This window comes from Dreissena polymorpha, chromosome 1, assembly GCF_020536995.1.
Source record: "Dreissena polymorpha isolate Duluth1 chromosome 1, UMN_Dpol_1.0, whole genome shotgun sequence".
Taxonomy (NCBI): domain Eukaryota; kingdom Metazoa; phylum Mollusca; class Bivalvia; order Myida; family Dreissenidae; genus Dreissena; species Dreissena polymorpha.
This window is the reverse complement of record NC_068355.1, coordinates 125441635-125469474: the sequence shown is the minus strand read 5'-3', so window position 1 is coordinate 125469474 and position 27840 is coordinate 125441635. Positions and strand designations below refer to the sequence as shown.

General features: G+C 34.9%; 1 protein-coding gene across 3 annotated transcripts; it reads right to left on the bottom strand.

Moving 5' to 3' along the window:
* Nucleotides 1-169: 169 nt before the first annotated feature.
* On the bottom strand, nucleotides 170-27567 carry LOC127848889 (uncharacterized). Of its 3 annotated transcripts, none has more exons than XM_052381567.1 (3): nucleotides 27403-27567; nucleotides 1036-1171; nucleotides 170-696 (listed from the first exon to the last, which is right to left on the bottom strand). In XM_052381567.1, exons 1-3 carry the CDS (start codon nucleotides 27415-27417, stop codon nucleotides 497-499), a joined length of 351 nt encoding a protein of 116 aa, XP_052237527.1. In that variant the 5' UTR covers nucleotides 27418-27567; the 3' UTR covers nucleotides 170-496. The 3 variants fall into 3 exon arrangements, with proteins under 3 accessions (XP_052237527.1, XP_052237534.1, XP_052237520.1); XM_052381574.1 differs by lacking the exon at nucleotides 27403-27567 and adding an exon at nucleotides 4739-4874; XM_052381560.1 differs by lacking the exons at nucleotides 170-696; nucleotides 1036-1171 and adding exons at nucleotides 22540-23069; nucleotides 23458-23593 and having other exon boundaries at nucleotides 27403-27563.
* Between the last annotated feature and the right edge of the window lie 273 nt (nucleotides 27568-27840).

Sequence of the window (27840 nt, the reverse complement as noted above, 5' to 3'; positions counted from 1 at the left end):
CGACATTTAAAACTGTCATTTATAATGCATGTTAAAACCCGATTTGGAAGTCAGACAGGACTGTTGTGTTTTATTCTTTCGTCACTTCGTCACACGATTATTGTTCATGTCCATGGTTCAAATTTCTAGATATTGGACAACCAATTTGAGCAGACACAAACGCATCAACTTCATACATCTGTATTTATTGTTCCATAAAGATATCACATTGAGCCCAAAACGACATCATAAACATCGGCACAAGAATGAGACTCCATTTTAGTATTACAACGGATATGTTTACATGGTCATAAATAACTACACATTTTATAACATAAGCATAATACAGTATTATATTTCGAACATATAAAAATACTTCAACACTGATTAAAACAAATAATAAAAGTTATTCTTTGATCTTTATGGACGGTTACGTACTGGTAAAAACAAATCTCGATAAAAAGTTGTAAGTGCTCGACGCCTTACAAAAAAAGTAATCTCGCGCACTTCCGCCTCTCTAATCTCGCGCCATACTTTGAGAGCTAGGTTGTGCGGGAAACATTTCCATGTTTTCCTGATTCAGGGCACAGAAACCGCAGAAAATGATCGTGAGGCAGTCGTTGGTTTTATCCCCTCGAATTCCCTTCATCTCTCGAATCTTCCCGCGCGACTTTGCCCAGAGGATCCAGTTATAGATCGGTACGAATGCGGCCAGCGCTGTTAGAATAGAAATTGTCGCTCTGTATTACCATGAAGGTTAAACTTAACAAAATAAACTTGATAGTTAAATGTATGATACAATTTTTATATCGATAAGTCATACGACGTCATGGGAAAAACGTTCACAGAACGACATTTAGACATAAAATATCGGGTAACGTAAATATTGCTCTACTGAAGTAAACCAGAAAATACTAATAAATGTTTACATATTTTGTCATGCATGTTGATTATTTTAGCAAGAATTGTAATAACTGAACATTTCTGGTTGAAAACAAGACAGTGAATTATTAAAACATAAATGCCAATCTCATAAACAGACCATCGTGCACTCACCACCTACGATACAATGACACTCCCCAGAGGCCTCCACGTTCTGTCCGTACGTTACGCATGGCACGATAAACGTTTGAAGGCAGGTGTTGATGTTGTTGAAACATCCGCACAGGTGGTTGGACCATTCTTTACCGTCCTGTTAGATTAACCATTTATATTGATATAAAGACAGATTTATTTCGACATAGAAAACAATTCAAATACTTATAGGTTTAGATATACCTATTTAAATAAGTTTGGATAAATCTATGCAAATAATCATCATATGCCAATTCACACTAGAACACTCAACGTGTAACAAATACTATAAACAATGTGCAATAATGGTTAATGTGTCGGATATGGCGATGATGCTGTTTTCGCTCATCTAAGCACAGAGTGCTCAATGTGAGCTATTGTGATCACCATACGTCCGGCGTCCGTGTTATCGGGACTATATATATGCCATTTTAAAATCTTGATCACGTGCAATGAAGTACTAGATCATCAGGTCATTTAAAAGACATTGTTATCACTCAAAAGACCATATTATGACTCAGTGATTGTGACTTGACTAAATCGTGATATAACAGGGTCAGAATATTTATCTTGACAATATCTAAGCTGAGGCTGACTCTGGGTTATCTGCGTTGGAAAACTAGGTCACCATGTCAGAATTTTGCATGTTTTGCATTTTTATCTTGATATTGTCTAGGCTGAGTTTAATGTTGGGTTACGTGCGTCCAAATACTATATCACCTGGTCAAAGCTTAGCGAAAAACACCATATAGGAACCATGGTATGACTCATACAATATGACTTAATTTGGATGACAATTTGCCAAAATGTTTAAGTGTTTATCTTGACAATGTCTAGGCTGACTTTGACTCAGGGTTATGCGAGGTAGATAACAAGGCCACCAGGTCAAACGTTGCATTTTCCATCTACATATACATAACACAAAACTTGTTCAAATTTAGAGGCAACATTTATGACTCGAACTTGATGAAAATTGGTTATGGGTGTCAATCATGACAATATGAAGGCCATGATTGAATCTGAGTCAAGTGTGGTCAACTACTATCACAAGGTCAAGTCTTCATCATTTGGTGTGTGCGATCTCATGCGAGCGCTTAAGGGCCATCCATGTCGTACTCTGTTTTTCTTTTGAGCAAATGTCCTAGTTGTTTTACTTAAAAGCATATTTGCGGTTAATAACTATTTTACGTGAACAATACATAGTAAGGCACAATCATGTTTGCTATAGAAAACACAACAGTTGCTTCAAATGTATATACTCATCTCCCATCTTTGATAACGCAATTAGAAGCACGTGTATCATATAACAAAGGTCACCTAAATTTACAATGATTCCTTTTTAAAACGAAAAGGTTAAGCTACGCACAAGATGAAATTATTGTCCTTTCACGACCGGTATAAAGCTCTTTTCAATCCATTATATTAACTTACATTGGAAAATGAGTGGATGACAATAAATACTACCAATTAAATGTTTAACTATACTGTTACTTCATCAATTCCAATTTTCAAATTCTTAAGGCCTTGACAATTGTTGTGTACGTTTTTCTACAGTCTTCAAAATCAATATTTACAGTGGACCATACACTCGCAGTGTGATCGATGAGCTAAAATGTTTTAACACGACCTTTAGCTACCTAATAGGCTTCTTAAATTAAAAAAATCCCGCAAAACAGAAAGCAAGTTAGAGAGATATACTATAGTTTCCAGCCATTGAAGGACCCAGGCCATATATGTATGTGGATTTTGGCTTTAAAACAGTTTGTAAAGATTGGTTAAGATTGGTTATAAACATATGTTCATGTTTTGAACGCAGGTACCATGAATCCTTTAATAACATAATATACAGATATAGTATTTATGTTCCCCCAGTCTATACTGTGGGACATATTGTTTTTGCACTGTCTGTTTGTTGGTTTGTTTGGTTTGTTTGCGTAAAACTTTAACATTGGCCATAACTTTTGCAATATTGAAGAAAGCAACTTGATATTTGGCATGCATGTGTATCTCATGGAGCGGCACATTTTGAGTGTAAAAGGTCAATGTCATCCTTCAAGGTCAAAGGTCAAATATATGGGGGGACATAGTGTTTCACAAACACATCTTGTTTAATTTAAAGTCGCCATGATTGCTCTTAACACTTGCAAAAACCTACAGGTAGTCAATTTAAGAAAATTGATCCACTGCACCGCAGTCACTTAAAATAAGCATATAAATAACATGATGCCGTTTCAAAATACACATGTTTGATGATTGGTCTCAAAAACTAAACTATTCATAACCAAAGTAAATATTATTAGTGTCGCCAATATAATCGATATCAGTGAATTGGATTTCAGCAATTACTGATATTGAAGTTCATCATCAAACGTTGGAATGCAATTTACCTGTATTGATTCGTATTGACAGTTTTCAAGTTATGATAATGTTTTGAGACATGTCAGGGCAAAAACAATAATTAAGATTTGAATGAGAAAGCGTAAACAAACGCATAGACACTGCGCAATAAATGCATGGATCCGTAGGTGTTATAATTATACGCAAAGAACAAAATAATCGAGGTATAGCAATAGAAACACGCTTTTTTTAGCTTAGTGTAAAATAAACAAACAAAAACACCACTCACGCTATAATGATATTTCTTTTATACAAGCATAAAATATGTTACAAAGTACTTGTAAAGAGAGAAGAAAATTATTGCTCAGCTCAAACCCGATTATAAGTTAGAAAAGATTAATTAGCAGTTAAAAATATTATTTCTTTATGTAAAATATAAACGTAAAGTGTTTAATTAAAGCAACTATGTATGTGACACAAATGCATGTTTCCCATGTATACATACATTCCTTATGTTGAGTACACACTTGTTGTTATAACGCAAGTAGTCTCCGTTTTTTTCTACATTTTAATAGTGTAATGTATACGATTACAATGAATAAAGTGTATGGCAGGTTGTCCACCTGGAAATATTTATGTTCGAATCAAATATTATTTTTTACGTTACCAAACATGAAAATATAAATTACACAATGCTGGTTACCGGTATGTACCAATTTAACAAATGATCGATCGGAGTTGAATAACGGATGTAAATACGTGACAGATAGTGAAACCGAACGCACAAACTACTGTTAACATAATTTATTACATAACATAAACTATAAAATAAAATTATTAAAGGAGCATTTTCACACATTTTGGCATGTTTTGAAGTTTGTCATTAAATGCTTAATATTGATAAATGTAAACATTAAATTTTAAAAGCTCCAGTAAAAAATCCAAAATAAAATTTAAAAAAGGAAAAAAAATGCCCGCAGCAGGTCTCGAACCAGTGACCCCCGGAATCATGAAGTAAAAACGCATAAGCTAGCTGAGCTATTCTGCCAAGCAAATATAAGATGCGCATTTTAAACGTTATATAAGCAATCTTCGTACTTTCACAAATTTAAACGACAACAACAGAACTCTCCAAATTGTTCAATCGTTTCGCGTTGAAACGCTTTATAATTTTCAGGTTTTTAAATCGTCAAAAGATGCATATAATGGCTATATTAGACCATGGTAAATGTTCATTACTGTTTCATCACAAATTTCATAACTAAACCAAAAATTTGCGAATCTGAAACAACTTTTTTTCAATTTTGTCAATTTACCAATCCGTTAAAAGATCCCTTTAAACTGTTACCTTTATTTCGGCCATTCTAATCCCGTTATGTGTAGTCCGCGAAAAAAAAACACTGACTGCTCGCTCCAACTACCGGGTTATATAGCGCGCAGTTTCGAAATACGTCCTCGGATCATGACTGTGTCCGTGGCTGTCTGAATAAACATCAAAAGTATCTAAGAACACAAACAAATGGATTATCGACTTTCTCCGTAATCCTCCGTAAGATGGATTATGCTATTAATAGTCTGCTGATCCATAATGGGTCAACAAAAGGTACTTGAAAACAATGCATTTATTTTTAAATGCCGCAAAAAGTGTAATAGTCGAAAAATACCTTTGTATAACAATATACATCTCGTATGTTTTCAATGTAGGCCACAACTTAATATTACGTGGGAAGAAATGGCGATTGATTTACTGAACTGTTAAGAGAGATAGTTTAATTAACCTGTGATACCTTTGTGTTATTCGTTTTATTATTAATAGGCCGTTCCAAGGGGGGCGGCCGCGGCGTACGCACCCGCACCCGCCCCGCCCCCCTAAAATCGCCAAAGTAAAGTCAATTAATTTGATGTTTCACACTTAACTAGATCTAAATCACCTATTTAAACTCATTAATCTTCTTTTTCGTACACAACATTTCCTACTAATCACAAATAATCGCTAAATGATTTAACTTTCACCGTTTTTCAAGTCGAACTTTGCGATTCTGATGTTTCCCTCTTTTTGCACATTGATTCTCTTTTCGCTGCATTTTACGTCAACAAAGATGGATGCGCAAACGCCAAAAACGTACACAAGGCGTTACATGCTCGAGAAGTGGTTGTCAAAGCCTTCACTAAAATCGTGGAGCTTCGCCTCCCCCCCCCCCTGGATCCCCGCACCCACGACCTAGTGTCCCTCTGGACCCCCAACAAATCTTTCAATATAACGCCCCCTCCCCTAACCCGATATCCTGGTACCGCCACTGTTAATCGTCTTTAGACGTGACAACGAAATCATTTGTCAACATGGAAAATGACCACAAATGTAAATAAATAGTATTCATCCAGACATAAATATGAATGCACAATTCATCCGTTTCAACGAAGACATTCTTATTTTCAAATTAAAAGCATTTAAAACGACCGCTTACAAATTATAAAATCAATGCTCGTCTTTACCTACATTACATATTATGTATATTAATACAACAACAAATTGTTTGTTCATAATAGGTCAGCTTATATTTCCCCTGAATTAATAACGATTACGAATATAATTTGCAAATGGTCAGATGACGTCAAATATGGAAATTACCAACCAGGAAGCTCACGCACTGCTTAAACATCCGCCTTCTGCGTTTTCGAAAAAACAAGCACATGCAGAGCGGATTCTTGGTCTAGCAGCAACACACAGGTTCCAAAACTCCTGGGCTCAGGTTTGATTCCCCGTTTCATATTAACCTCCGCATGATAGATAGTTTATTTTAGACTTGTACATGGTACATCGTCTATAACAGAAGAAATAGTTTACAAAGTGACAACGTGAATTTTACACACTAACAACATTTCATTTCAACAATGGTGTATAAGAAATACATTACAGCAATGGTTATTGAATAAACATACAGTTTATAAACAGTAAGAAAGAAGTAAGTATTATTCATGTAACAATAGTTAATTAGAGTCGGTTTATTAATGACTGCCAATAGGCAGTGGAGATGAACAATTACACAATATTGTTATAAAAGGCAGAACGTATACGTAATGCTTCTTTTATAAATGAAGATAATTTGATAAGTTCAATTCTATTTACACTTTTCAATAACTGTATATATTTTAACACTGATGGTCGTATACGATATTTCTTATTTATATACTTTTTTTTTAAATCGGAAAAGCAAGGACATATACATACAAAGTGGTATTCGTCTTCTATATCAAATGTGTTGTTATTTAAACAGTACAAGCAATATCTTTCTTTTCTAGGTTTATTAATGTGTCTCCCAGTCTAGATTAGTAAAGGATTGGCAGACATTCTCAATCTACAAAAATAATATCTTAGGCTGATAGGGACTTCATTTAAATATGTTTCATATTCTAAGGTATCTTTGAACTGCCTATACATATCGAGCACAGAGCTACGTTCAAGGGAACGAGACCATTCTTGTTTGAAGTTATCTATTACCCTGTTTTTAAAGGTACATACACATGAATTTACATCTAAAAAATGCGCATTATAAAATAAGAAAGTAAGTCCGTATGCGTTAAGCATATTTTTTATATTGTGTACCCAATTTCGGTTACCATCGTCACATTCGGCTACAGCCTGGGAATCTGGGAATAGATACGCTGTAAGATAATATTATTAGTCGAAATAATCTTTAGCCAATAATTTAAAATGCGAACGTAGCGATTTATAAACAGAGGGTATCTACCCAGTTCTCCATAGACTGCGGCAGTGCGTGTATTTGTGGGGACATTTAGTAAACGCTTACAAAACTTGAAGTGAATCCTTTCAATTTCTTTACTTTTTGTGTAGCCCCATATCTCTGACCCATAACTTAAAATAGAACCAACGAATGCATCAAATAATTGACATAGAACTTTTGGTTTTAGGTCATAAATTTTACATTTGTGTAATAAAAGGTTCATCGCTTTAAGGGCCTTTCCGGCTAGATGCTCTTGATTTAGATTAAAGATTAAAGTTTCCTGTATATTTAAATGCCAGCCCAAGGTAATTGAAGTTATCTACTTATTCTATTGGTATGCCATTATATGTCCATTTTTCGGAGCGCAATAGTCCACCTTTTTTACGAAAAATCATATTCTTTGTTTTGTCTGTGTTTACTTGTAACCCCCAAGTTTTGCTATACTCGTATAAATTATCCAATTGAGTCTGAATTTCCCTCAGTGATTTACCAACAATAGCCATGTCATCGGCAAAAAGTAGAAGTATAAGTAAAATATCGTCAATTTGTATACTTACTTACTTATGGATACTTATGGATGTTTTCCAGCACAGTTCAAGTCTTTTCGCCGGATTCAGAATCTTCATTAAATTCTTCAAGGTCGCGACTTGTGTATGCCACATTCTATGTCATTTTGTAGAAACAACTCTAGGTCCTCCACAAATACAGAAAATAACAGAGGTGACATTACCTCACCTTGACGAAGCCCTACTGCATATGAAAAGAAATCAGAATATGAGGAACAATGTTTTACGCACGATTTTACTTTACTATACATATCCCGTACAATTCTAAGAATTTTACCGGAAATTCCGGATTTGTACAATTTAAGCCATAGGCCGTTTCTATAAATAGAATAGAAGCATTTCATCATATCGACGAAAATAACATACAAGCGCTCGTTTTTATACAAGTAATGTTGAATTAAAGACATGAGAATAAACGCCGCATCAATAGTAGATCGCCCTTTCTGAAATCCGAATTGTGCGTCCGAAATAATGTTATTGTCATTACAGACTTTCTCGATACGCTTATTTAATATTGTTGTAAATATTTTGGATAAACAACTTACTAGAGTAATGCCTCGATAGTTATTGACGTCATTTATTGACCCTTTTTTATGAATTGGTATAATTATTCCCTCAGTCCACGCATCTGGAAAAGCACCTGAATTAAGAATTGCGTTAAACATATCACACATATGAGCCGATAAAATATCAATACTTTCCAGAAAATATTCGTTTAACAAAGTGCCTTTGCCACATAATTTACTGCGTTTCAAAAATTTTACGGCATTCATAATTTTGTCAATCCTGATCTCTCTATCAAGTTCTGGATATACATCATTAGGCAAATTAAAATCATTATAAACATTAAAAGCTTCAGACTCCTCATTGCTACTGTTGAACATGTCAGTACTCATATTTTCGAAATACTTGAGGAAATCATCCAAAGAAATATGTCTTGAATTTTTACATGATTTTGATTTAAATGTTTCCAAAAAACCTTAGGTCTGCACATTTTCATCTGCTCAAGTTCACGCATTTTATTTTTGTAGTATATACGCTTTTTTTAGTAACAATATTTTTATACTCCTCTTTTCGTTTACAAAAATGTATTCTTAAAGCATCCGTCTTGTGTATGTTAAATATTTTCAGGGCTTCTAAATAGCAAACACGCGCTTCTTTGGATTCGCTATAAAACCACTTATTTTCCTCATGATTATTTACATTAAAATTTACGTAATTTTTAAAATAGCCGGTTTTACAAGAAAGTGGATCGGCTACACTCCGTGTAGTATTAGTAAAATCATTAATCATATTATTAACAGATTCTCTGCTTTCGCATTTAATATTATTTACTATGGAATTAAATTTTGTCAGATTACCAATAATACCTGACCGAAATTGATCCCTTAAATTATCGTTCCATTTACATCTATTTTGTTTATGACAAGTGTTAACAAGCCTATTATGACTGCAGCTTAATGTAAAGAGTATTGGGGCATGATCGCTCCATTCATTAAAATCTCCAACAAAAAAGCGTGATCCTTGTGAAAAATTACTATCAACGGTTAGCAAATAATCAATAACTGAGCACCCGTCGTTGGACAAAAATGTATACTGATTTGAATTTCCGAGCCGGCCGTTAACCATACGTAAACCGGTAGCTTTGCACAGACCTAGCAACCTAATCCCATGATTGTTATGCCTATGATCCAATGAGGCCCTGCTCAAAGTGATGTCAGGACTGTAATCAATATCATCAATACATACATTATAACAATCATGTAAAATAAAATCACTTCTTTGTTCAACACGGCTATTGAAATCTCCACATATATAAATGGCTCCTTTACTAGCATAATCCGATATATCTTTTTCTAAAATTTGAAACAAATCTACATTTAAGAAATTATAAACTGGCGAACTCTCGCACCAAATATAAACTCCGCATAAAAATAGGTCTTGCTCAATGTTAAAAAATTCATGATCTAATCTTATCCAAACTATAGAATCATAATGATTTCTAATAATTTCAATACCACCTTCTAAATAATCTCTGTACATAAATAACTAGCCACCACTATTACGTTTGGCATTTTTGTTCTGGAATTGTCTTGAAAAATTATATACAACGTATCCATTTAGCTCTACATCAGAGTCCGATTTACACCATGATTCGTAAAAAAAGCAAATGTCATATTCTCCTTCTTAGCCTGCGTCAAACCTTGAATGTTCCACGATAGCACAGACAGATCATCTCCCGCGAACTCCTACTGCTGCACCGGATGCCCATCAATAAACAGCGTGTCGTACGCCAACCAAGCGCGTTTGCCATCCCGCTTTGCTTCCTTCATTTTTGGAATGAGGCGACGCCGCTTTTCCTGGACTTCCGGGGGAAACTGCTAAAAAACATTGAAACTCGTTCCCTTAAGCTCGGGCCACTGGCGCCTAACTAGTTCTCGATCTTTGAAAAACGCAAACTTTGCCACAACAGATCGAACCTTACCGCGTACTGGTTATGAGGGGGTACGGTGTACACGCTAAAATCGCAGTCCTTCCACCGTTTCCTTGGGAATCTTGAGCTTTTTTGAGAGGTGTTCCCTCAACTTACGTTCGGTTACGACCTGAGATTCATTACCCTGTGAGTTATCCTCCTCGATCCCGGTAAAAATCAGATTGTTCCTCATTGACTGCGATTTCAAGTAGGCAATCTCGTCGCTAAGCTGCTGTCGCTTCTGCTCCATGTCCGTCACTCGGGAGTCCAATAGCCCAACCCCCACATCGACTGCTTCTACCTTATCCTCGAGGCGAGTTACCTTTTCTTCTGTGCGCTTTGCACGTTCATCGAGTGCTAGCCAGACCTTTTTTGAGCTCTCGCTCAAACTCTGTGACCTTCCGTTCAAGAACTTCTATGGTGCCTAACCGCTCTTCAATGTTCGACAGTCGCTCATTGAAACTTTCAGAGATACCTTTCATACAGTCCATGAGATCTTTAAGAGTTGGCTCACTTCCGCTCTCCGCCATCTGTCCCTTACCGTGCTTTATCCCAGAATCACGAGAATCAGCAGTCCTAAAAACGCTAGCGTCCTCAAGCTCACTATTACTGCTCTAGTAAAGTACAGAATTCACTTCATCTAGAATATCGCTAACACTCACACTATTACTGTCCCCGGACGGGCCTCTGTGTTTTGGAATTTTGCACTTATTTGTAGCGTCCGAAATGTCCGAATTACTCTTACTACTATTTCTGTTCTTTCTTTTATCTTTTCTGCTTTTTGTCATTATTCACAACACTATCGCTATTCACTAAATATTTACTCGTAAATAATACACCACTTTCCAAGCAAATTCGCATGTTTACAATTGAAAATCCAAATTTTTTTTTCTCACTTAAAAATTGCGACTGTTCGCGCCAAGATCACGTGACAGTTCATGAGAAATAAAAAACGAAATGCAGTGTACTTCACACCGGTAACAAACAGACCTAGACTCCGGTGCACTCGACGAAAATGAACTGTTATATCGCGACACAAACAATACAATAGGTCGCCGTGGCGTAGTGGATATGGTGTTCGCCGAGCGACCGGGAGGTCACGGTTTGAGCCCCACTGTGGGAGCGTTCTTTCGATCTTTTCCAAAAACACCAAGTACTGGTTATTAGTCCAACGGTATCGAGAGCGTTTCATTAAGCCTTATGCTTTCTATGTAATCGAGTTAAAATAAATAGGTGTAAACTGGAACAACCGGGACGGCACCGGGAACAACCGGGACGGCACCGTAGCTCCACCGGGGCCCATACACACCCCGGCAGAGCCACGGCAACGCCCCGGTGGAGTCCCGGTGAATGCCAGAGGAGTCCCGCTATAGCTACGCTACATAAGTAATCCTTCGCTCTGTCGGGACGCCACCGGCATTCACCGGGGCTCCGACGGGGCATTACCGACGACGTCCGGGGTTAATACGGGGCTTTGCCGTAGCTCTGCCTGGGTCTGATGCCGGCATAGCCCCGGTTAGTGCCGGCGGAGTTACGGTTTACCGGGGCTCTGCCGGGACGCTTACGGGACGCTGCCGTCTTTCACCGGGGCTCAACCGGGGCATTACCGGCGACTATCGGGGCTCTGCCGGGGCTTCACCGGGATAAACCGTAGCTAGTCCGGGATTGACCGGGACACTGCCGGGCTGTTGACCGGCTTCAACCGGGGCGGCACCGGGAAATAGTGTGACCGCGTCATCCTCAACATTCGTCTGTACAAGTTCTTATTACATTCACCTTATTCATCATCTGAATAGGTTAGCCTAGCACAACTTAAATACTATTGTTGCATATTTTGTAAAATGTACAAAAAATAATCAAATTTTGTACAATTACCTTTTGTTTTTAAATTATATATGTTGTACAGTTAAGTATATTTCAAATACATCACGTATAGTCTTAACGCATGTTCCAATTTTACTTATCTTAAACAAATTTGTTAAAATATTAACTAACTAATTTTTCTTCATTTTTTTCATATCAAGTTGTCTTGTATAACGTTTAAATAATTGAACTATATTTATGGTTTTCATCCTCCAAGATTTCTATGAAAGTTAATAACAAATAATTGTTTTCATCATCTGTATATGTTAATCTAGCGAAACACGAATACTATTTTATTGTTTTTTTGTTTCTTATTAATATTTGTAAAACAAATCTTTATTATGTACAACTTATTAATTAAATTCATGTATGTATGAATATGATCTTTACGCGATCAATATGATATTTAAATATTCTTATTTGTTATCACGTTGACATAATGCTTTGTATAACTATTTTGTAAATGACAAAAACTTTAAAGTTTACGTCAATAAAACATTCTGTCTGTTTGTCTGTCTGTCTGTCTTTTAAAAAAAATCTACGAATCATCCCGGTTCTCGCCGGTCGACCGGCGTTAGCAAACCGGGATGGACCGGCGATCTACCGGCAACAGTGAGACTTGGACTAAACAATACAATAAAAAGGCCCAATGTGTTTTTATGATGGGTACTGTAAAATCAGGTCATCACATTTTAAGGAGGTTTAGTTATAGTTCCAAACGTGAAGCTACACACATATCAGCAAATCTTTAAAAAAACAACAATATACATCTCAACATAAAACACAGATCTTAATTACAATAACTGTTAATAGAAGGAATCACACAAACATTAAAGCTTTGTAATAGATTTGCCAGTATTATAATTGTTAAACTTCATTTTATTTTTATTTCAGATGCTTTACTTATAACCATTTCAACATTTGTTGTCGTATCAATTTTGCAAGTTCTTTAACAAACATCTGCGTTAGCGCAGAGCTCCCAGGTTATTATTGTATGAACCTTGTTCTGAGAAAACTGGGCTTTATGCATCTGCGGAAAGTGTCGTCCCAGATTAGCCTGTGCAGTTCGCACAGGCTACTCAGGGACACTTTCCGCTTTTATGACACTTTTCGTTTAAATGAAGTCTCTTCTTAGCAAAAATCCAATTTAGGCGGAAAGTGTCGTCCCTGATTAGCCTGTGTGGACTGCACAGGCTAATCTGGGACGACACTTTAGGCACATTCATTATGTCCAGTTTTCTCTGAACGCGATCATTTAAGCTTTTACAATGAATTGACATGTTAATTTTAACGCTTGACACTCAAGTTATTTTACGCGTATTTTATTCAATCAATAACAATATGTCGTCTATCAAGCAATACAAAAGCAAAAATCGATATTTGACATCGGAACGTAAATAAGCAGCTTAATCAATCCTATACACGCTGTGACTTGCTTGTTGAAACGGTATTGATCATAAGAATACCACAGGCCGTCACTGCATACATTGTATTAATTGGTTTGTATTTGTAACATAGACTTAGGGTTAGTCCCAAGAATGTGATAATCATATTGGTAAACTTGCGAGTTCGTTAATCCAAATCTAAGCGACCTTAAAGCGGGTATATACGATTTTGTCAAATATTTATGAATTTATATAAACTGTGTAAAAAAATTATTATATATATATTTCAATATAAATTAAAATAAAAGTTAAGAAGAACATGTGTCGAAAAATGCGAAATAAGCCAGATATTTAATTCTGAAATTGAAAACGGCTGTACAGCCGAATTCGGCAGCATGTATACCATACATGTACGATGTGCATCTAAACTTACGAGGGGTGTTCCAGAAGTTCGTGGATTTTCGCCATATTGTCCATTTGGTTATATAAATGGACAAACAAATAGCATGTTGAGAATATTTCGTCCTTTCCAAATATACTATCAAAATATCATGGAAATACATAAAACAATAAATATATATCAGAGATTTAAACATGTGCACAATGCGCACACCGACGCACGTGTAACGTTTCTGTTCAACGTCAATGACGTTATGAAGTTAACAAATCTTTTCCACATAATCACCTCCAACGCGAATGCACTTTATGTGTCGGGAAATCCACTTGTCAAAAGTATCTCTATACCAGTCAGCGTCAAAAGACGACACGATTCGCTTTGCTGCAACTGTAAGTTCCTGTTTACTTGCAAAGCGAATACCGCGCAACTGTGATTTAACTTCCGGGAAGACGCGGAAGTCCATAGGGGCCAAATCCGGGCTGTACGGAGGACTTTAGCGCTGTAACGTGAAATTTGCCGTAAATTCTGTTAATCAACGACATTTAAACCAAATTTAAATTCCCGTAACGCTCATACTTATAATAAAATACACGCGTGCGCCGCATGTCGTTACTGAGGTCTCTATGGCAACGCGTTTCAAACGTGTTTATGGAATTCATGGATTTTTATCTTATTTATAAAGTCCGTGATACTTGGTTTGTATAATATGTAAATTTCATTGACTTTTAACAGCAAACTAATAAGTTATAGCGAAAATCCACAAACTTCTGGAACACCCCTCGTAGTTTAACGGTTTATAATACAAAGACGAATGCTTCGGTTATTGTAGGAAAATATGTATGTCACTATCGGCTCGGGGAGCTAATTTGTCTTTGCCTCATTTTATGAAATTCGGCTTTAATGTCTAATTTTTCTTGCATATTTTGTGTTATTGTAACATATTTTATCAATATATTACAATAAAACACATATAAAAAATCGTATATACCCGGTTTAAAGCCTGTATGTATATATGCCTATTTGAAGGAAGACCTGTATGAACGAACGAACTGATGTTAAAACAAGCGTGTCATCGGAACGAAATACCGGGTAAGTTACGAACAAAAGAACGTATCAGTGTCTGTGCCTCACTTAAAATATAGTTGCCTATTGTCGATATGAAGGACGATTATCATTTTGAAAGACCAAGGCTTTTAACATTTAAGATATCACATTAAAAATGTAATTGACCACAACGGATATTTATTACGACTCGCACATTTTCAGAATTCAATATTAATATTTCAAATATGAAAAAGTCATTTCGTTACGACACGAACTTTTTACTGAAACCAAATAACACAAAAAGCTCGATCTACAATTGACTTCAATGATTTATTTCGTAGCAGTATGAACATCGAAAATGTATGGACATGCGTCTCCATTGGTAATGCCCCACGTTACATTGGATTGTGTTTTTTTAATTTACTAACATAATCTTGTTATAATAAACTGTTTTATCAATTATTTAACTGAAGATTCAAATTGAAACACAAATTGCCCTTAACAATGATAAACTCTATATATTTGAACAAAAATGGAAACACATTAAACTTTTATAAACAAGTCCAAACTGCTTTCTACCAACTTTATGAAACTCATTCATATTCATAACTATTCTGTAGATATTTTTTGTTGAAAAAAAAACTATTGATTAGCATATATTGTATAACATGTTTGAACATTATTGCTGCTACATGATATAACTTTTTTGTGTGTGATCATATGCATGTGTGCAATGTATGTCTTATATTGAATATAAAAAAAATCTTGTTATATACAAAACGTGTATTAAACGCCTCTGCAGCCCCCCCCCCCCCCCCCCTCCAAAAAAAAAATGCACCGAATCCTTGTAGTTTTCAGGAATTAAAATGAAGTTGATTTGATTGAAAACTGTTTGCTTCGTAAGATATACCTCTAATTATTTTTGACTAGATCTATTATCTTGGTACGACTTATTGTTCTGAATCGAATTACTCGAGACACATCACACACAATCGCGTGTCTAAAACGATACGACCAATAACAACCAAATCGTTCTTAGTTGACTTTCTTTAGTACGTAAGATGTATATTAGAAAAGATTTCTACATTTGTTCATTGATTTTTTCTTTGATGCTTTAATCGCCTGAGACTAGCATGCAGGGCATCTCGCTTACACCCTGGTGCTTTGAAACTCACACGCGACCTCTAAGTTCGGTCTGTACGTAATGTATTCGTGTTTTTAATTACAACACCTACACTACATGGTCTAAAACGTCTAATACTCAAGATCATCGTATTGAAATAGTCAGATTATCTTTGACTCCTAAATAATTTTGCTTTAATAATAGTAGTTTTCAAATACAATACATGTATTTAGTATCAACAACAATAGTATAAATAACAAATATGTAAATGTATGGCTAAATCAACACTTCCTGTTACTGCACACACAATTAATGGGATTATAATAATTCCGAGAATCGTCAAAGCGGATTTGCCATAAAGAACCAATCGAGTGTACACGACATCAAGTGTGCTTTTTACTTCCGTCAGTTTAATCACATAAAGAACATTCATTACATTCATATATACCCTTCTTTAATTTCTATCTATCGACAAATAAGTTGCTATTTACGAGTGTACAGTCCTTGATAAATATCGAAAATCGATGTGTTTTTTAACTGCATTATTGTTTGTTCAAGGCCTTAGAAATTCAATATGTCATACGGTATATCCTACGTATGAATTTCGATTGGTTTGATGGGTCGCTCGCGTGTTTCGTGGCAATATTTACACTGAATGAATAAACATCAAGGTATAAATAAAAAGGCCAACTTGCCAGGTATTCTCCGTAGAAAAATGTCACGGCAAAATATGACCCAAATACTGAGCTGTTAAATTGCCCTTCTGTTTTAAATACTCATTGAACCAAGTCTTAAAAGCAACGATTATTTTAAAGGGGAGCGGTAAACCAGACCACTCGAACATCGCCTACTGTTTTAATAACGGGTCGTTTCAATAGTTAAATTTCCATTAAGATTTGGATACTGAAGCAATTATTTGTCTTATCCATCATTGATGTGTACGAAATAATTGGCGTGATCATAATTTTCAAAACACAGTACGCAATATCGTAATATGTCTGTATATTTTGTTTTATTCTTAAAATGTGTGCGAAAAAATTAAAATATTCTTCTTTGAAATGATAAATTTAGTATAATACAATATAGTCTTTAAACGATTTGTGAACGTGTCACACAGCACGAGACCACGTCGAAGATTTGACAGCAAAATTTAATAAAGTCATATAAGGTTAGTTATTATTAACATCTTAAACTACAACGAAGGACATGTTTACTTTATCTAATAGTAAACACAAAAATACAAGTAATTTGTCGTACACAACGCAGCTTTGCAGTTGTATGAATTAGAAACTAACGAAATCCAGTAAATGTCTTTTATGTTCTATGTAACCAATAGTTCCATTGCTTAAAGATATTTTGCACCTTTGCCATGACAGAATACACACATCCTTGCATCGATGCAAAAATACCTCATTGATGATAAAGACAGAACAAGAAGTATACATGTACACACGTAATGATGATGAAACTTGAAACATTTCTATCCGCTTTAAGCACATGTTTAATTTGAACGTTTAAATACGTTCAGTCCTGATTGTTTGAATAGACTTATTATATGTCTACAACTAAACAATGCGAATTTGACTTGGCATTTTCTTGTACGTTACGAAATACTATGCTACAGTCTTCACAATCAAAATTTACAGTTGGCCATACAATTGCAGAGCAGTGAGCTGATCAATGTTTTGACAACGACCTTCAACAACAAAGACCGTGCTGACAAATACCTCAATGTTATTTCAATATATTCATTCAGCGGACAAAAAACTTGTATGTCAATACGCATTGAAAATAAATTTTCCAATTCGTGCGACATCTATAACTGTCATTTATAATGCATGTTAAAACCAGATTGGGAAGTCAGACAGAACTGGTATGTTTTGTACTTTTGTCACTCCGTCAGACGACTATTGTTCATGGTTCAAATTTCTAGATATTGGACAACAAAATTGATCAGATTGTAACGCATCAAAGTTAAATATCTGTAGTTATAAATCCATAAAGATATCCAATTTAGCCCTAACGTCATCATAAACATCGTTACACGAATGGGACTCCTTTATAGCATTGGAAAGGATATGTTTACAAGGTCATAAATAACTGCATATTTAATAAAATAAGCATAATACAGTATTGCATGTAGAACATCTTCTAGCCGAATAATGATATTGACAATTTCAACATCGCTAAGTGGGTGTTTAAAAATTGAGCAACGTATTCATTTGCCAATAATAAATCAGTGGCCCAGATAATTATTTGGGAAATAGGGTTTTCACCCTTTGATTTTGAAAAATAGGGTGATTTCATTCTTGAAATAGGGTGAACTGAGTTACAAAACGACGGATTAAGTCAGATTGAAAACGCATGTATGTTGTCATAAATTATTTGGTCAGACTCTTAATTTTACTATGAAATATAGTCCGCAGAGCGTTTTATTTAATTTGACTGTTTCTTGCTCCAACATCCAGGTGCTTGCTGAATGAAAGCATCGCCTCCTTACGATAATACTTCAAAAGAGAAAATACCGAAGATGAGAAAAGCATTTTCGATCGAAGCCATTGTATTGTACGCATCCCATTTGACGAGTTTGCGTAAAAGTCAAATTGGTTGCGTTTTCAATACGCATGATATTGTACTTCTTTGCTTTTTTAAACATTTTAATAGGGTAAAAGACGCAGATACGTAGCTTATCTGGGGCACTGAATAAATACATTGACTTTGGCAAATACCGCCGCGTTTATACAAGATTAATGTTATATATAGTAAGAACGCAAACAGCGGAGTAACTGACATTAACTGGCTTTTCATTCATTTCTCTGATACCTTCCATCTGAAAATAATGACGTTAAATTGTTCGTGCTCTTTTTTAATTTGGTAATTATACACGTATACTTTTTCTTGAACGTCTTGCGACATTGATCGCAGTAATATTTTAGTTTAAGTGCCCGAAAACATTTACGTCAATAGTATATACAGTACTGCTGGTTAAAGTTTCGATTGAATTTTATTGAACATCAAACATGTCTGGACATGCGTCTTTACCGGTAATGTACCAAGTTATATGGGATTGTTTTTGTAGTTGTTAAAATTGACCAATTTATTTAAATAACCTGGTTTTAAACAACAACGTGTATTGAAAGCATCTGTACCACGTAAATAATTAACCAAATCCTTGTAATTTTCAGCAATGAAAATGAAGTCGATTTGATTGAAACTTATTTCCTTCGTAAGATATACCTGGCTTTAATAAGAGTAGTTTTCAAATACAATGTTCAGTTTCAACAATAAAAGTACTAATAACAATTATTTATATGTATACCTTAACCAGCACTTCCCTTTACTGAACAGACAATTAGTTGCATTATATTTATTTCGATCAAGGGATTTTCCAAAAAGAAATAATCGAGTGTACACGACATCGAGTGTGCTTTTTACTTCCGTCATTTAAATCATTTAAACAGCATTTATTACATTCATATATACCCTCCTTTAATATATATCTATCGACAAAAGTAGTTGCCATTTAAACGTGTACTGTTCTTGATAAATATTATCGAAAATCGTTGTTGTTTTAAAATGATTTTTTACTTCAAAAGGCCTTAGAAATTCAATATTCCATACGGTATAGCCTACGTATGGATTTCGATTGGTTTGATGGGTCGCTCGCGTGTTTCGTGGCAATATTTACACTGAATGAATAAACATCGTGGTGTAAATAAAAGGGTCAACTTGCCAGGTATTCTCTGTAGACAAATGTCACGGCAAAACGTCATTAATTGGGCGTAGCCATTATTGAAACGCACGGTATATATTTCTTTGTCACGACATTATAAACGTGAGAGAACTGGCAAAAAATCGTCTTCATAAAGGTACAATATGGATGACCCAAATACTATTATAACCTGTTAAATTGCCCTTCTGTTTTAAATACTCCTCGAACCAAGTCTTAACAGCAACGACCATTTTAAAGGGGAGCGGCTAACCAGACAACCCAAACATCGCCTCCATGTTTTGATAACGGGTCGTTTCAATACTTAAATTTCCATTAAGATTTGGGTATCTCAGGGTTGGTATTCCAGAAGCATCTTAAGTTATATTTTATTTTTATCCTTAATTTGGGAAATTTTCTTAAGTGTTTCATTTCATACTGCAATAGTTAGGCATCGAAAATTACATCGAAATAACATCATTATGTCAATATTATTTGAGGAATACAAACAAAAAACATGAATGATTTTATTTAGTAAAGAAATAACAAACATTTTAAATTTGAACTGAAAGTAACAATCACGCTAAAAAATATCGAATATTTCGTTAAATAAAGCTAACCCATAAAAAATCAATGTTCCTTTTAGCATAATGCAAAATTTCAACGTTAGTTGTTGTCTGGTAGAATTGATTTAACGAGATACAAAATGCTCGTTTTTATTTTTTTTGTGGCCACAAATAATTCCATTTATATCTCCCGTGAAATATCCGAACATTTACGGGCGAACACGAAATTGGATACGGTAAGCGTCGGAAGCATGACGTAGCTCTCATGAATAATCATTCTGTGAAATCAAAATGAATTCTAGGTAGCTGGAACTTAGCAAATGCGAAAATGACTTGTATAAATTATGCAAATGAACGCAACCCGAATGAATCCGATCCTGACTCGAAAGCGAAAGTAGATTACATCGTGGAACGATATTTAGATATTTAGATGCTTAAAACTTGCCGAATGCTTGTAATATAACGTTTTTACATCAATGTTACTTGTTTTTAGGGTCTTCCTATTGTAATTAACCATCGTGTGGGACTACTTGTTGTCGAATGTTTTTATATAGCATAATACAGTAGCCGTATGTATTGGTGAGCGTGATAGTGACTTTAAGTGAAAATATTTAAGAAATAACTTAAGATGTTTCTAGAATACGACCCCTGATCCATCGTTAATGAGTACGAAATAAATGGCTGTAGTATGTCGATCCTTTGCACATCTTATGTATTGCATCAAAAAGTACAAATGTAGTCCCAAACCACGTTCTTTAGTCAAGTGATCATAATATTCGAAACACAGTACACAATATGGAATTGTCGGTAAAATTTTGTTAAACCAGCAAACTGCTTTTATTTTAAAATGTGTGCGAACAAACTTTAAAATATTTTTCTTTGAATTGATGAATTTAATAAAATAAAATATATTCTATTAACGATTTGTGAACGTGTGATGCAGCAAAAGTCCACGTCGAAGAGGTTACAACGAAATTTAATAAATCATTTAAGGCTCATTATAATTTACCTCCTAAACTACAGCGAGCGATATGATTACTTTATCTAATAGTAAACACCAAAACACAATTTTATTTGTCATAAACAACGCAGCTTTGCAGTTGCATAAATTAGAAACTAACGAAATCCAGTAAATGTACTTAATGTTCTATGTAACCAACAGTTCCATTGCTTAAGATAATTTGCACCATTGCCATGACAGAATACACACATCCTTGCATCGATGCAAAAATACATCATTGATGATAACGACAGAACAAGAAGTATACATGTACACACGTAATGATGATGAAACTTGAAGCATTTCTATCCGCTTTAAGCACATGTTTAATACGAAAGTTTAAATACGTTCAATCCTGGCATTGTTTGAATATACTTAAAGGGATCTTTTAACGTTTTGGTAAATTGACAAATTGAAAAAAATTTGTTTCAGATTCGCAAATTTTCGTTTTAGTTAGGATATTTTTGAAGAAACTGTAATACTGAACATTTACCATGGTCTAATATAGCCATTATATGCATCTTTTGGCGACCTGAAAATTATAAAGCGTTACAACGCGAAACGATTGAATAATTTGGAGAGTTCTGTTGTTGTCGTTTAATTTTTGTGAAACTACGAAGATAGCTTATATAGAGTATAAAATACGTCTATGGTATATGCTTGGCAGGATGGCCGAGCGGTCTATTTGGTTTTTACTCAAGGACTCCGGGGGTCACTGGTTCGAGCCCTGATGCGGGCTACTTTTTGTTCCTTTTTTTAAATTTTATTTTTGATATTTTACTTGAGCTTTTTAGATCCAATGTTTACATTTATAAATATAAAGCATTTAATGACAAACTTCAAAACATGCCAAAATATGTGAAAAGGCCCCTTTAAAATATGTTCACAACTAAACAATCCGGATTTGACTTGGTATTACCTTGTACACAACGAAATACGATACTACAGTCTTCACAATTAAAATTTACAGTAGTCTATACATTTGTAGAGCGATGGGCTGATAAATGTTTGGACAACGACCTTCATCTACAAAGACCGCGCTGGCAAATACCTCTATGTTAATTTAGAGGACAAAACTTGTATGTCAATACGCATGTCAATGTAAATTTTCCAATACGTGCGACATTTATTACTGTCATTTATAATGCATGTTAAAACCCGATTTGGAAGTCAGACAGGACTGTTCTGTTTTATTCTTTCGTCACTTCGTCACACGACTATTGTTCATGGTTCGAATTTCTAGATATTGGACAACAAATGGGAGCACATTTAAACGCATCAACTTTATATATCTTTATTTATTAATCCATAAAAATATCCAATTGAGCCGTTAACGTCATCATAAACACCGGTTCAAGAATGAGACGCCATTTTAGTATTACAACGGATATATTTACATGGTCATAAATAATTGTACATTTAATTAATTAAGCACAATACAGTATTATATTTCGAACATATAAAACTACTTCAACACTGATTCAAACAAATAATAATCATTATCTTTTGATCTTTATGGACAGTTACGTACTAGTAAAAAAAACATCTCCATAAAAAGTAGTAAGTGCTCGACGCCTTACAAAAAAGTTATCTCGCGCACTTCCGGCTCTCTAATCTCGCGCCATACTTTGAGAGCTGGGCTGTGCGGGAAACATTTCCATGTTTTCCTGATTCAGGGCACAGAAACCGCAGAAAATGATCGTGAGGCAGTCGTTGGTTTTATCCCCTCGAATTCCCTTCATCTCTCGAATCTTCCCGCGTGAGTTTGCCCAGAGGATCCAGTTATAGATCGGTACGAATGCGGCCAGCGCTGTTGGAATAGAAATTGTCGCTGTGTATTACCATGAAGGTTAAACTTAACAAAATAAACTTGATAGTTAAATGTATGACTTGGGGAATACAAAAGCAATATCATAATCTATTTATTCGAAATACTATTTTTATATCGATAAGTCATACGACGTCATAGGAAAAAACGTTCACCGAACGACATTTAGACATAAAATATCGGGGAACGTAAATATTGCTCTGCTGAAGTAAAAATACAGAAAAAAATACTAATAAATGTATACAGATTTGTAATGCATGTTGATTATTTTAGCAAGAATTGTAATAACTGAACATTTCCGGTTGAAAACAAGAAAATGAATTATTAAAACATAAATGCCAATCTAATAAACAGACTATCGTGTACTCACCACCTACGACACAATGACACTCCCCCGAGGCCTCCACGTTCTGTCCGTACGTTACGCATGGCACGATAAACGTTTGAAGGCAGGTGTTGATGTTGTTGAAACATCCGCACAGGTGGTTTGACCATTCTTTACCGTCCTGTAAGATAAACCATTTATATTGATATAATGACAGATTTATTTCGACATAGAAAACAATTCAAATACTTATAGGTTTAGATATAGCTATTTAAATGAGTTTGGATAAATATATGTCAATAATCATCATATGCTAATTATCAAAATGATCACACTAAAAGTTAAACAAGAGCACGGCATAACGAGTGCCAACGCTCGCCTGTGGTTGCAGTTTTGAATATATGAAAGATTGTCAGCTTTTTTTTATTAACTTAAAGTTTTATAGGTCACAGTGACCTTGACCTTTGACCTAGTGACCCAAAAATGGTTGTGGCGTGTAGAACTAATCAAGGTGCATGTACACGTAAAGTTTCAAAGTTGTAGGTGGAAGCACTATGATTTTAGAGGCAAAGTTAAAGTCTTATATTAGAGGTCACAGTGACCTTGACCTTTGACCCAGTTACCCAGAAATGGGTGTGGCGTGTAGAAGTCATCAAGGTGCATGTACATATGAAGTTTCAAAATTGTAACTGGAAGCACTATGATATTAGAGGCAAAGTTAAAGTTTTATATTAGAGGTCACAGTGACCTTTATCTTTGACCTTGTGACCCAAAAATATGTGTGGCGTGTAGAACTCATCAAGGTGAATGTACATATGAATTTTCAAAGTTGTAGGTGGAAGCACTTTAATTTTAGAGCCAATGTAAAGGTTTTAGCACGACGCCCGGACGGCGGACGGCCGACGACGAGGAGGCTATGACAATACCTCGGATTTTCTTCGAAAACAGCCGAGCTTAAAAAAACAAATTTTTAAATCTGAAATAATGGTAAATGCTTCGTATACGGTAATAATGCTGTTTTCGCTCATCTAAGCACGCAGTGCTCAATGTGAGCTATTGTGATCACCATACGTCCGGTGTCCGTGTTACCTGGACAATATCTATGCCATTTTAAAATCTTGATCACGTGCATAGAAATACTAGGTCATCAGGTCAACTAAAAAGACACTGTTACCACTCAAATGACCATATAATGACTCAATAAATATGACTTGAATCAAACTTTATGAAACAGGGTCAGAATGTTTATCTTGACAATATCTAGGCTGAGGCCGACTCTGGGTTATCTGTGTTGGAAAACGATGTCACCAAGTCAGAATTTTGCTCTTTTTTGCATTTTTTTGCTTTGATATTTTCTAGGCTGAGTTTAGTTTTGGATTACGCGCGTCAAAATACCAGATCGCCTGATCAAATCTTAGCAAAAAACACACAATATAGAAACCATGTTATGACTGATTGTAATTCAATTTGGATGAACAATTGGGTATTATATTTATCTTGAAAATGTCTATGCTGAGTCTACTCTGGGTTATGCGAGGTAGAAAACAAGGTCTCTAGGTCAAAAGTATAAAGATCTGGATGCAACTTAGTCATAATTCTTATCTTTACGATGTATCGGTCGAGTTCGATTCTGTGTCATGTTCGTCCAAATTACGTTCAAAAGGCAACATTTTTTTCGAGGACATATTCAATATGGTACATCTTGATGAAACCTGGTTAAAGACTCTTGAGTATGCTTGTTTATAATATTAATCTTGACAATATCTATATTTATTATGGATCGTGATAACTTGCGTCAAGAATCTGGGTTACCAGGTCAGATCTCTAATTAAAAAAATCTACTTTAGGGGAAAAACTTATGACTTCAGCTTGACGAAGCTTGGTAAGAATGTTTATCTACGTAACAAGGTCAAGTTTAAAACAAAACTTGTTTAAATTTAGAGGCCACATTTATGACTCAAACTTGATGAAAATCGGTTATTGGTGTCAATCCGTACAATATGGAGGTCATGTTTGAATCTTGGCCAAGTGTGGTCAACTACTCGATCACCTGGTCAAGTTGTCAACGTTTGGTGTGCGTGAACTCATGTGAGCGCTTAAGGGTCATCTAAGTCGTCACCTTTGTTTTTCTTATAAGCGAATGTCCGAGTTGTTTCCCTTAAAGCATATTTACGGTTAATAAATATTATACATGCACTTTACATAGTAAAAAATCATGTTCGTTGTATAAGACACAACATGTGCTTCAAATGTATTTACTATTTACTCATCTCCCATCTTCCATAACGCAAAATTATAACGCCATTAAAAGCACATGTATCAGATTATATGACGTACACAAATGTCACTTAATTTTATAATTATCCCTTTTATTACGAAAAGGTTAAGCCTTTCACGACCGAGATAAATCTATGTTTACCCCATTGTGTCAAATTCAGTTGGGAAATGAGCGGGTGACACTACCAAATAAATATTTAGATATTGTGTTACTTCATCAATACCAATTTCCAAATTCTTTAGGCCTTGAACATTGCTGAGTACTTTACTACAGTTTTCAAAATCAATATTCACTGTGGGCCATACAATAGCAGTTTACTCGATGGGCTAAAATATTTGACGCGACCTCTAGCGACCCGAATAGGCTCCTTAAATAAGTAGATTCCCGCAAAACAGACCGCAAGTTAAAGAGATATACTATAGTTTAATCTATTCAAGTCACCATTTAAACAAGGTGGATTTGCGCTTTAAAACAGTATGTCAAAATAGTTATAAACATACTTTCATGTTTTAAATACAGGTACCATGAATATTTTAATAAAATAATTTAACGATTGTTTTTTAACTAAAAGTCACATTGATTGATTGATCTTATTACTTAAAAGATCTTAGTCAATTAAGAAAACTATTCCACTGCATCGCAGTTATTTAAAATTAGCATACAAATAACATGATGCCGTTTCAAATACCTCGTTTATCTAATACCATTAAAAATACCCATATCTGTGAAGTACCGCGGTATCTAATGATTGGCCTCGAGTGTCGCCAGGATAATCGATATCAGTGTATTGGATTTCAGAAAACACTGCTATTGAAGTTCATCTTCAAACGTTGAAATGCAATTACCCGCATTGATTCGTATTGACAGTTTTCAAATTATGAGAATGTTTTGAGACATGTCAGGTCAAAAAAAAAATCAAGTTTTGAATGAGAAAACGTTAACATACACACAGACATTTGTGTATTATCCCAATTATAAATGCATGGATTGAATTCCTGATAAATCCGTAGTTGTTATAATTATAGGCAAAGAACAAAAAATCGAGGTAAAGCAATAGAAACATGTGTTTTTTACCCATTAGCAACACTATTCATAAAACTGTATGATTAAGCGTAGTGTAAAATAAACAAACAAAAAACACCATTCACGCTATAATGATATTTCTTTTTATGAAAGCATAAAAAATGTAAAATAGCTACTCGTCAAGAGATAAGATACCTATTGTCCAACTCAAAACCGATCATAAGTTAGAAAAGATTAGTTAACAGTTAAATAACATTCTTTCTTGATGTCAAATATAAACGTAGAGTGAATAATTAAATAAACTATATATGTGACACAAGTTCATTTTTCACATGTATACATACGTATATTTCTTATGTTGATTGATCACTTTTTGTTATAACGCACGTAGTCTCCGTTTGTTCTATATTTGAATATATTATTGTATAAGATTAAAATTAATATATGTTATGCAATAGAATAGCTTTATTTTGCACCCGACATTTTTCAAGTAAAATAATATTTTTTACGTTAAAACATGTAAATTACGCAATGCTGGTTATGTACAAATTTTACAAACGATCGATCGGAGCTGAATAACGGATGTAAATATGTGGCACAAAGTGCAAACGGACGCACAAACTACGGTTAATATAATTTATAACATTATATATAATATAAAACGAATTAAACTATAAAATAGCTGTTACTGTTATTTCGGCCATTCCAATCCTGTTATGCGTAGTCCGCGAAAAAAAACACTGACTGCTCGCTCCAACTACCAGGGTATATAGCGGATAGTTTCGAAATACGTCCGCGGATCATGACTGTACCCGTTGCTGTCTGAATAAACATCGACTGTATCTAAGGACACAAACAAATGGGCTATCGAAAAATTGTTCGTGGTCAAAAAAGAATCGCGATGCATCGACTCATTGGCATCGACTATCTCCGTAATCCTCCGTAAGATGGATTTATGCTATTAATAGTCTGCTGATCCATTATGGGTCAACAAGTCGTCGCTTTATTGCTATAGTGCTCTATCTCCATTTTTTTCAAAAATGAATTGTTGTTTTTTATATCGCTGTGTTCGTGAGAACGAGATCTTTAATATGACGTAATCGGGTTCAAGATTCAATCGTCACAGA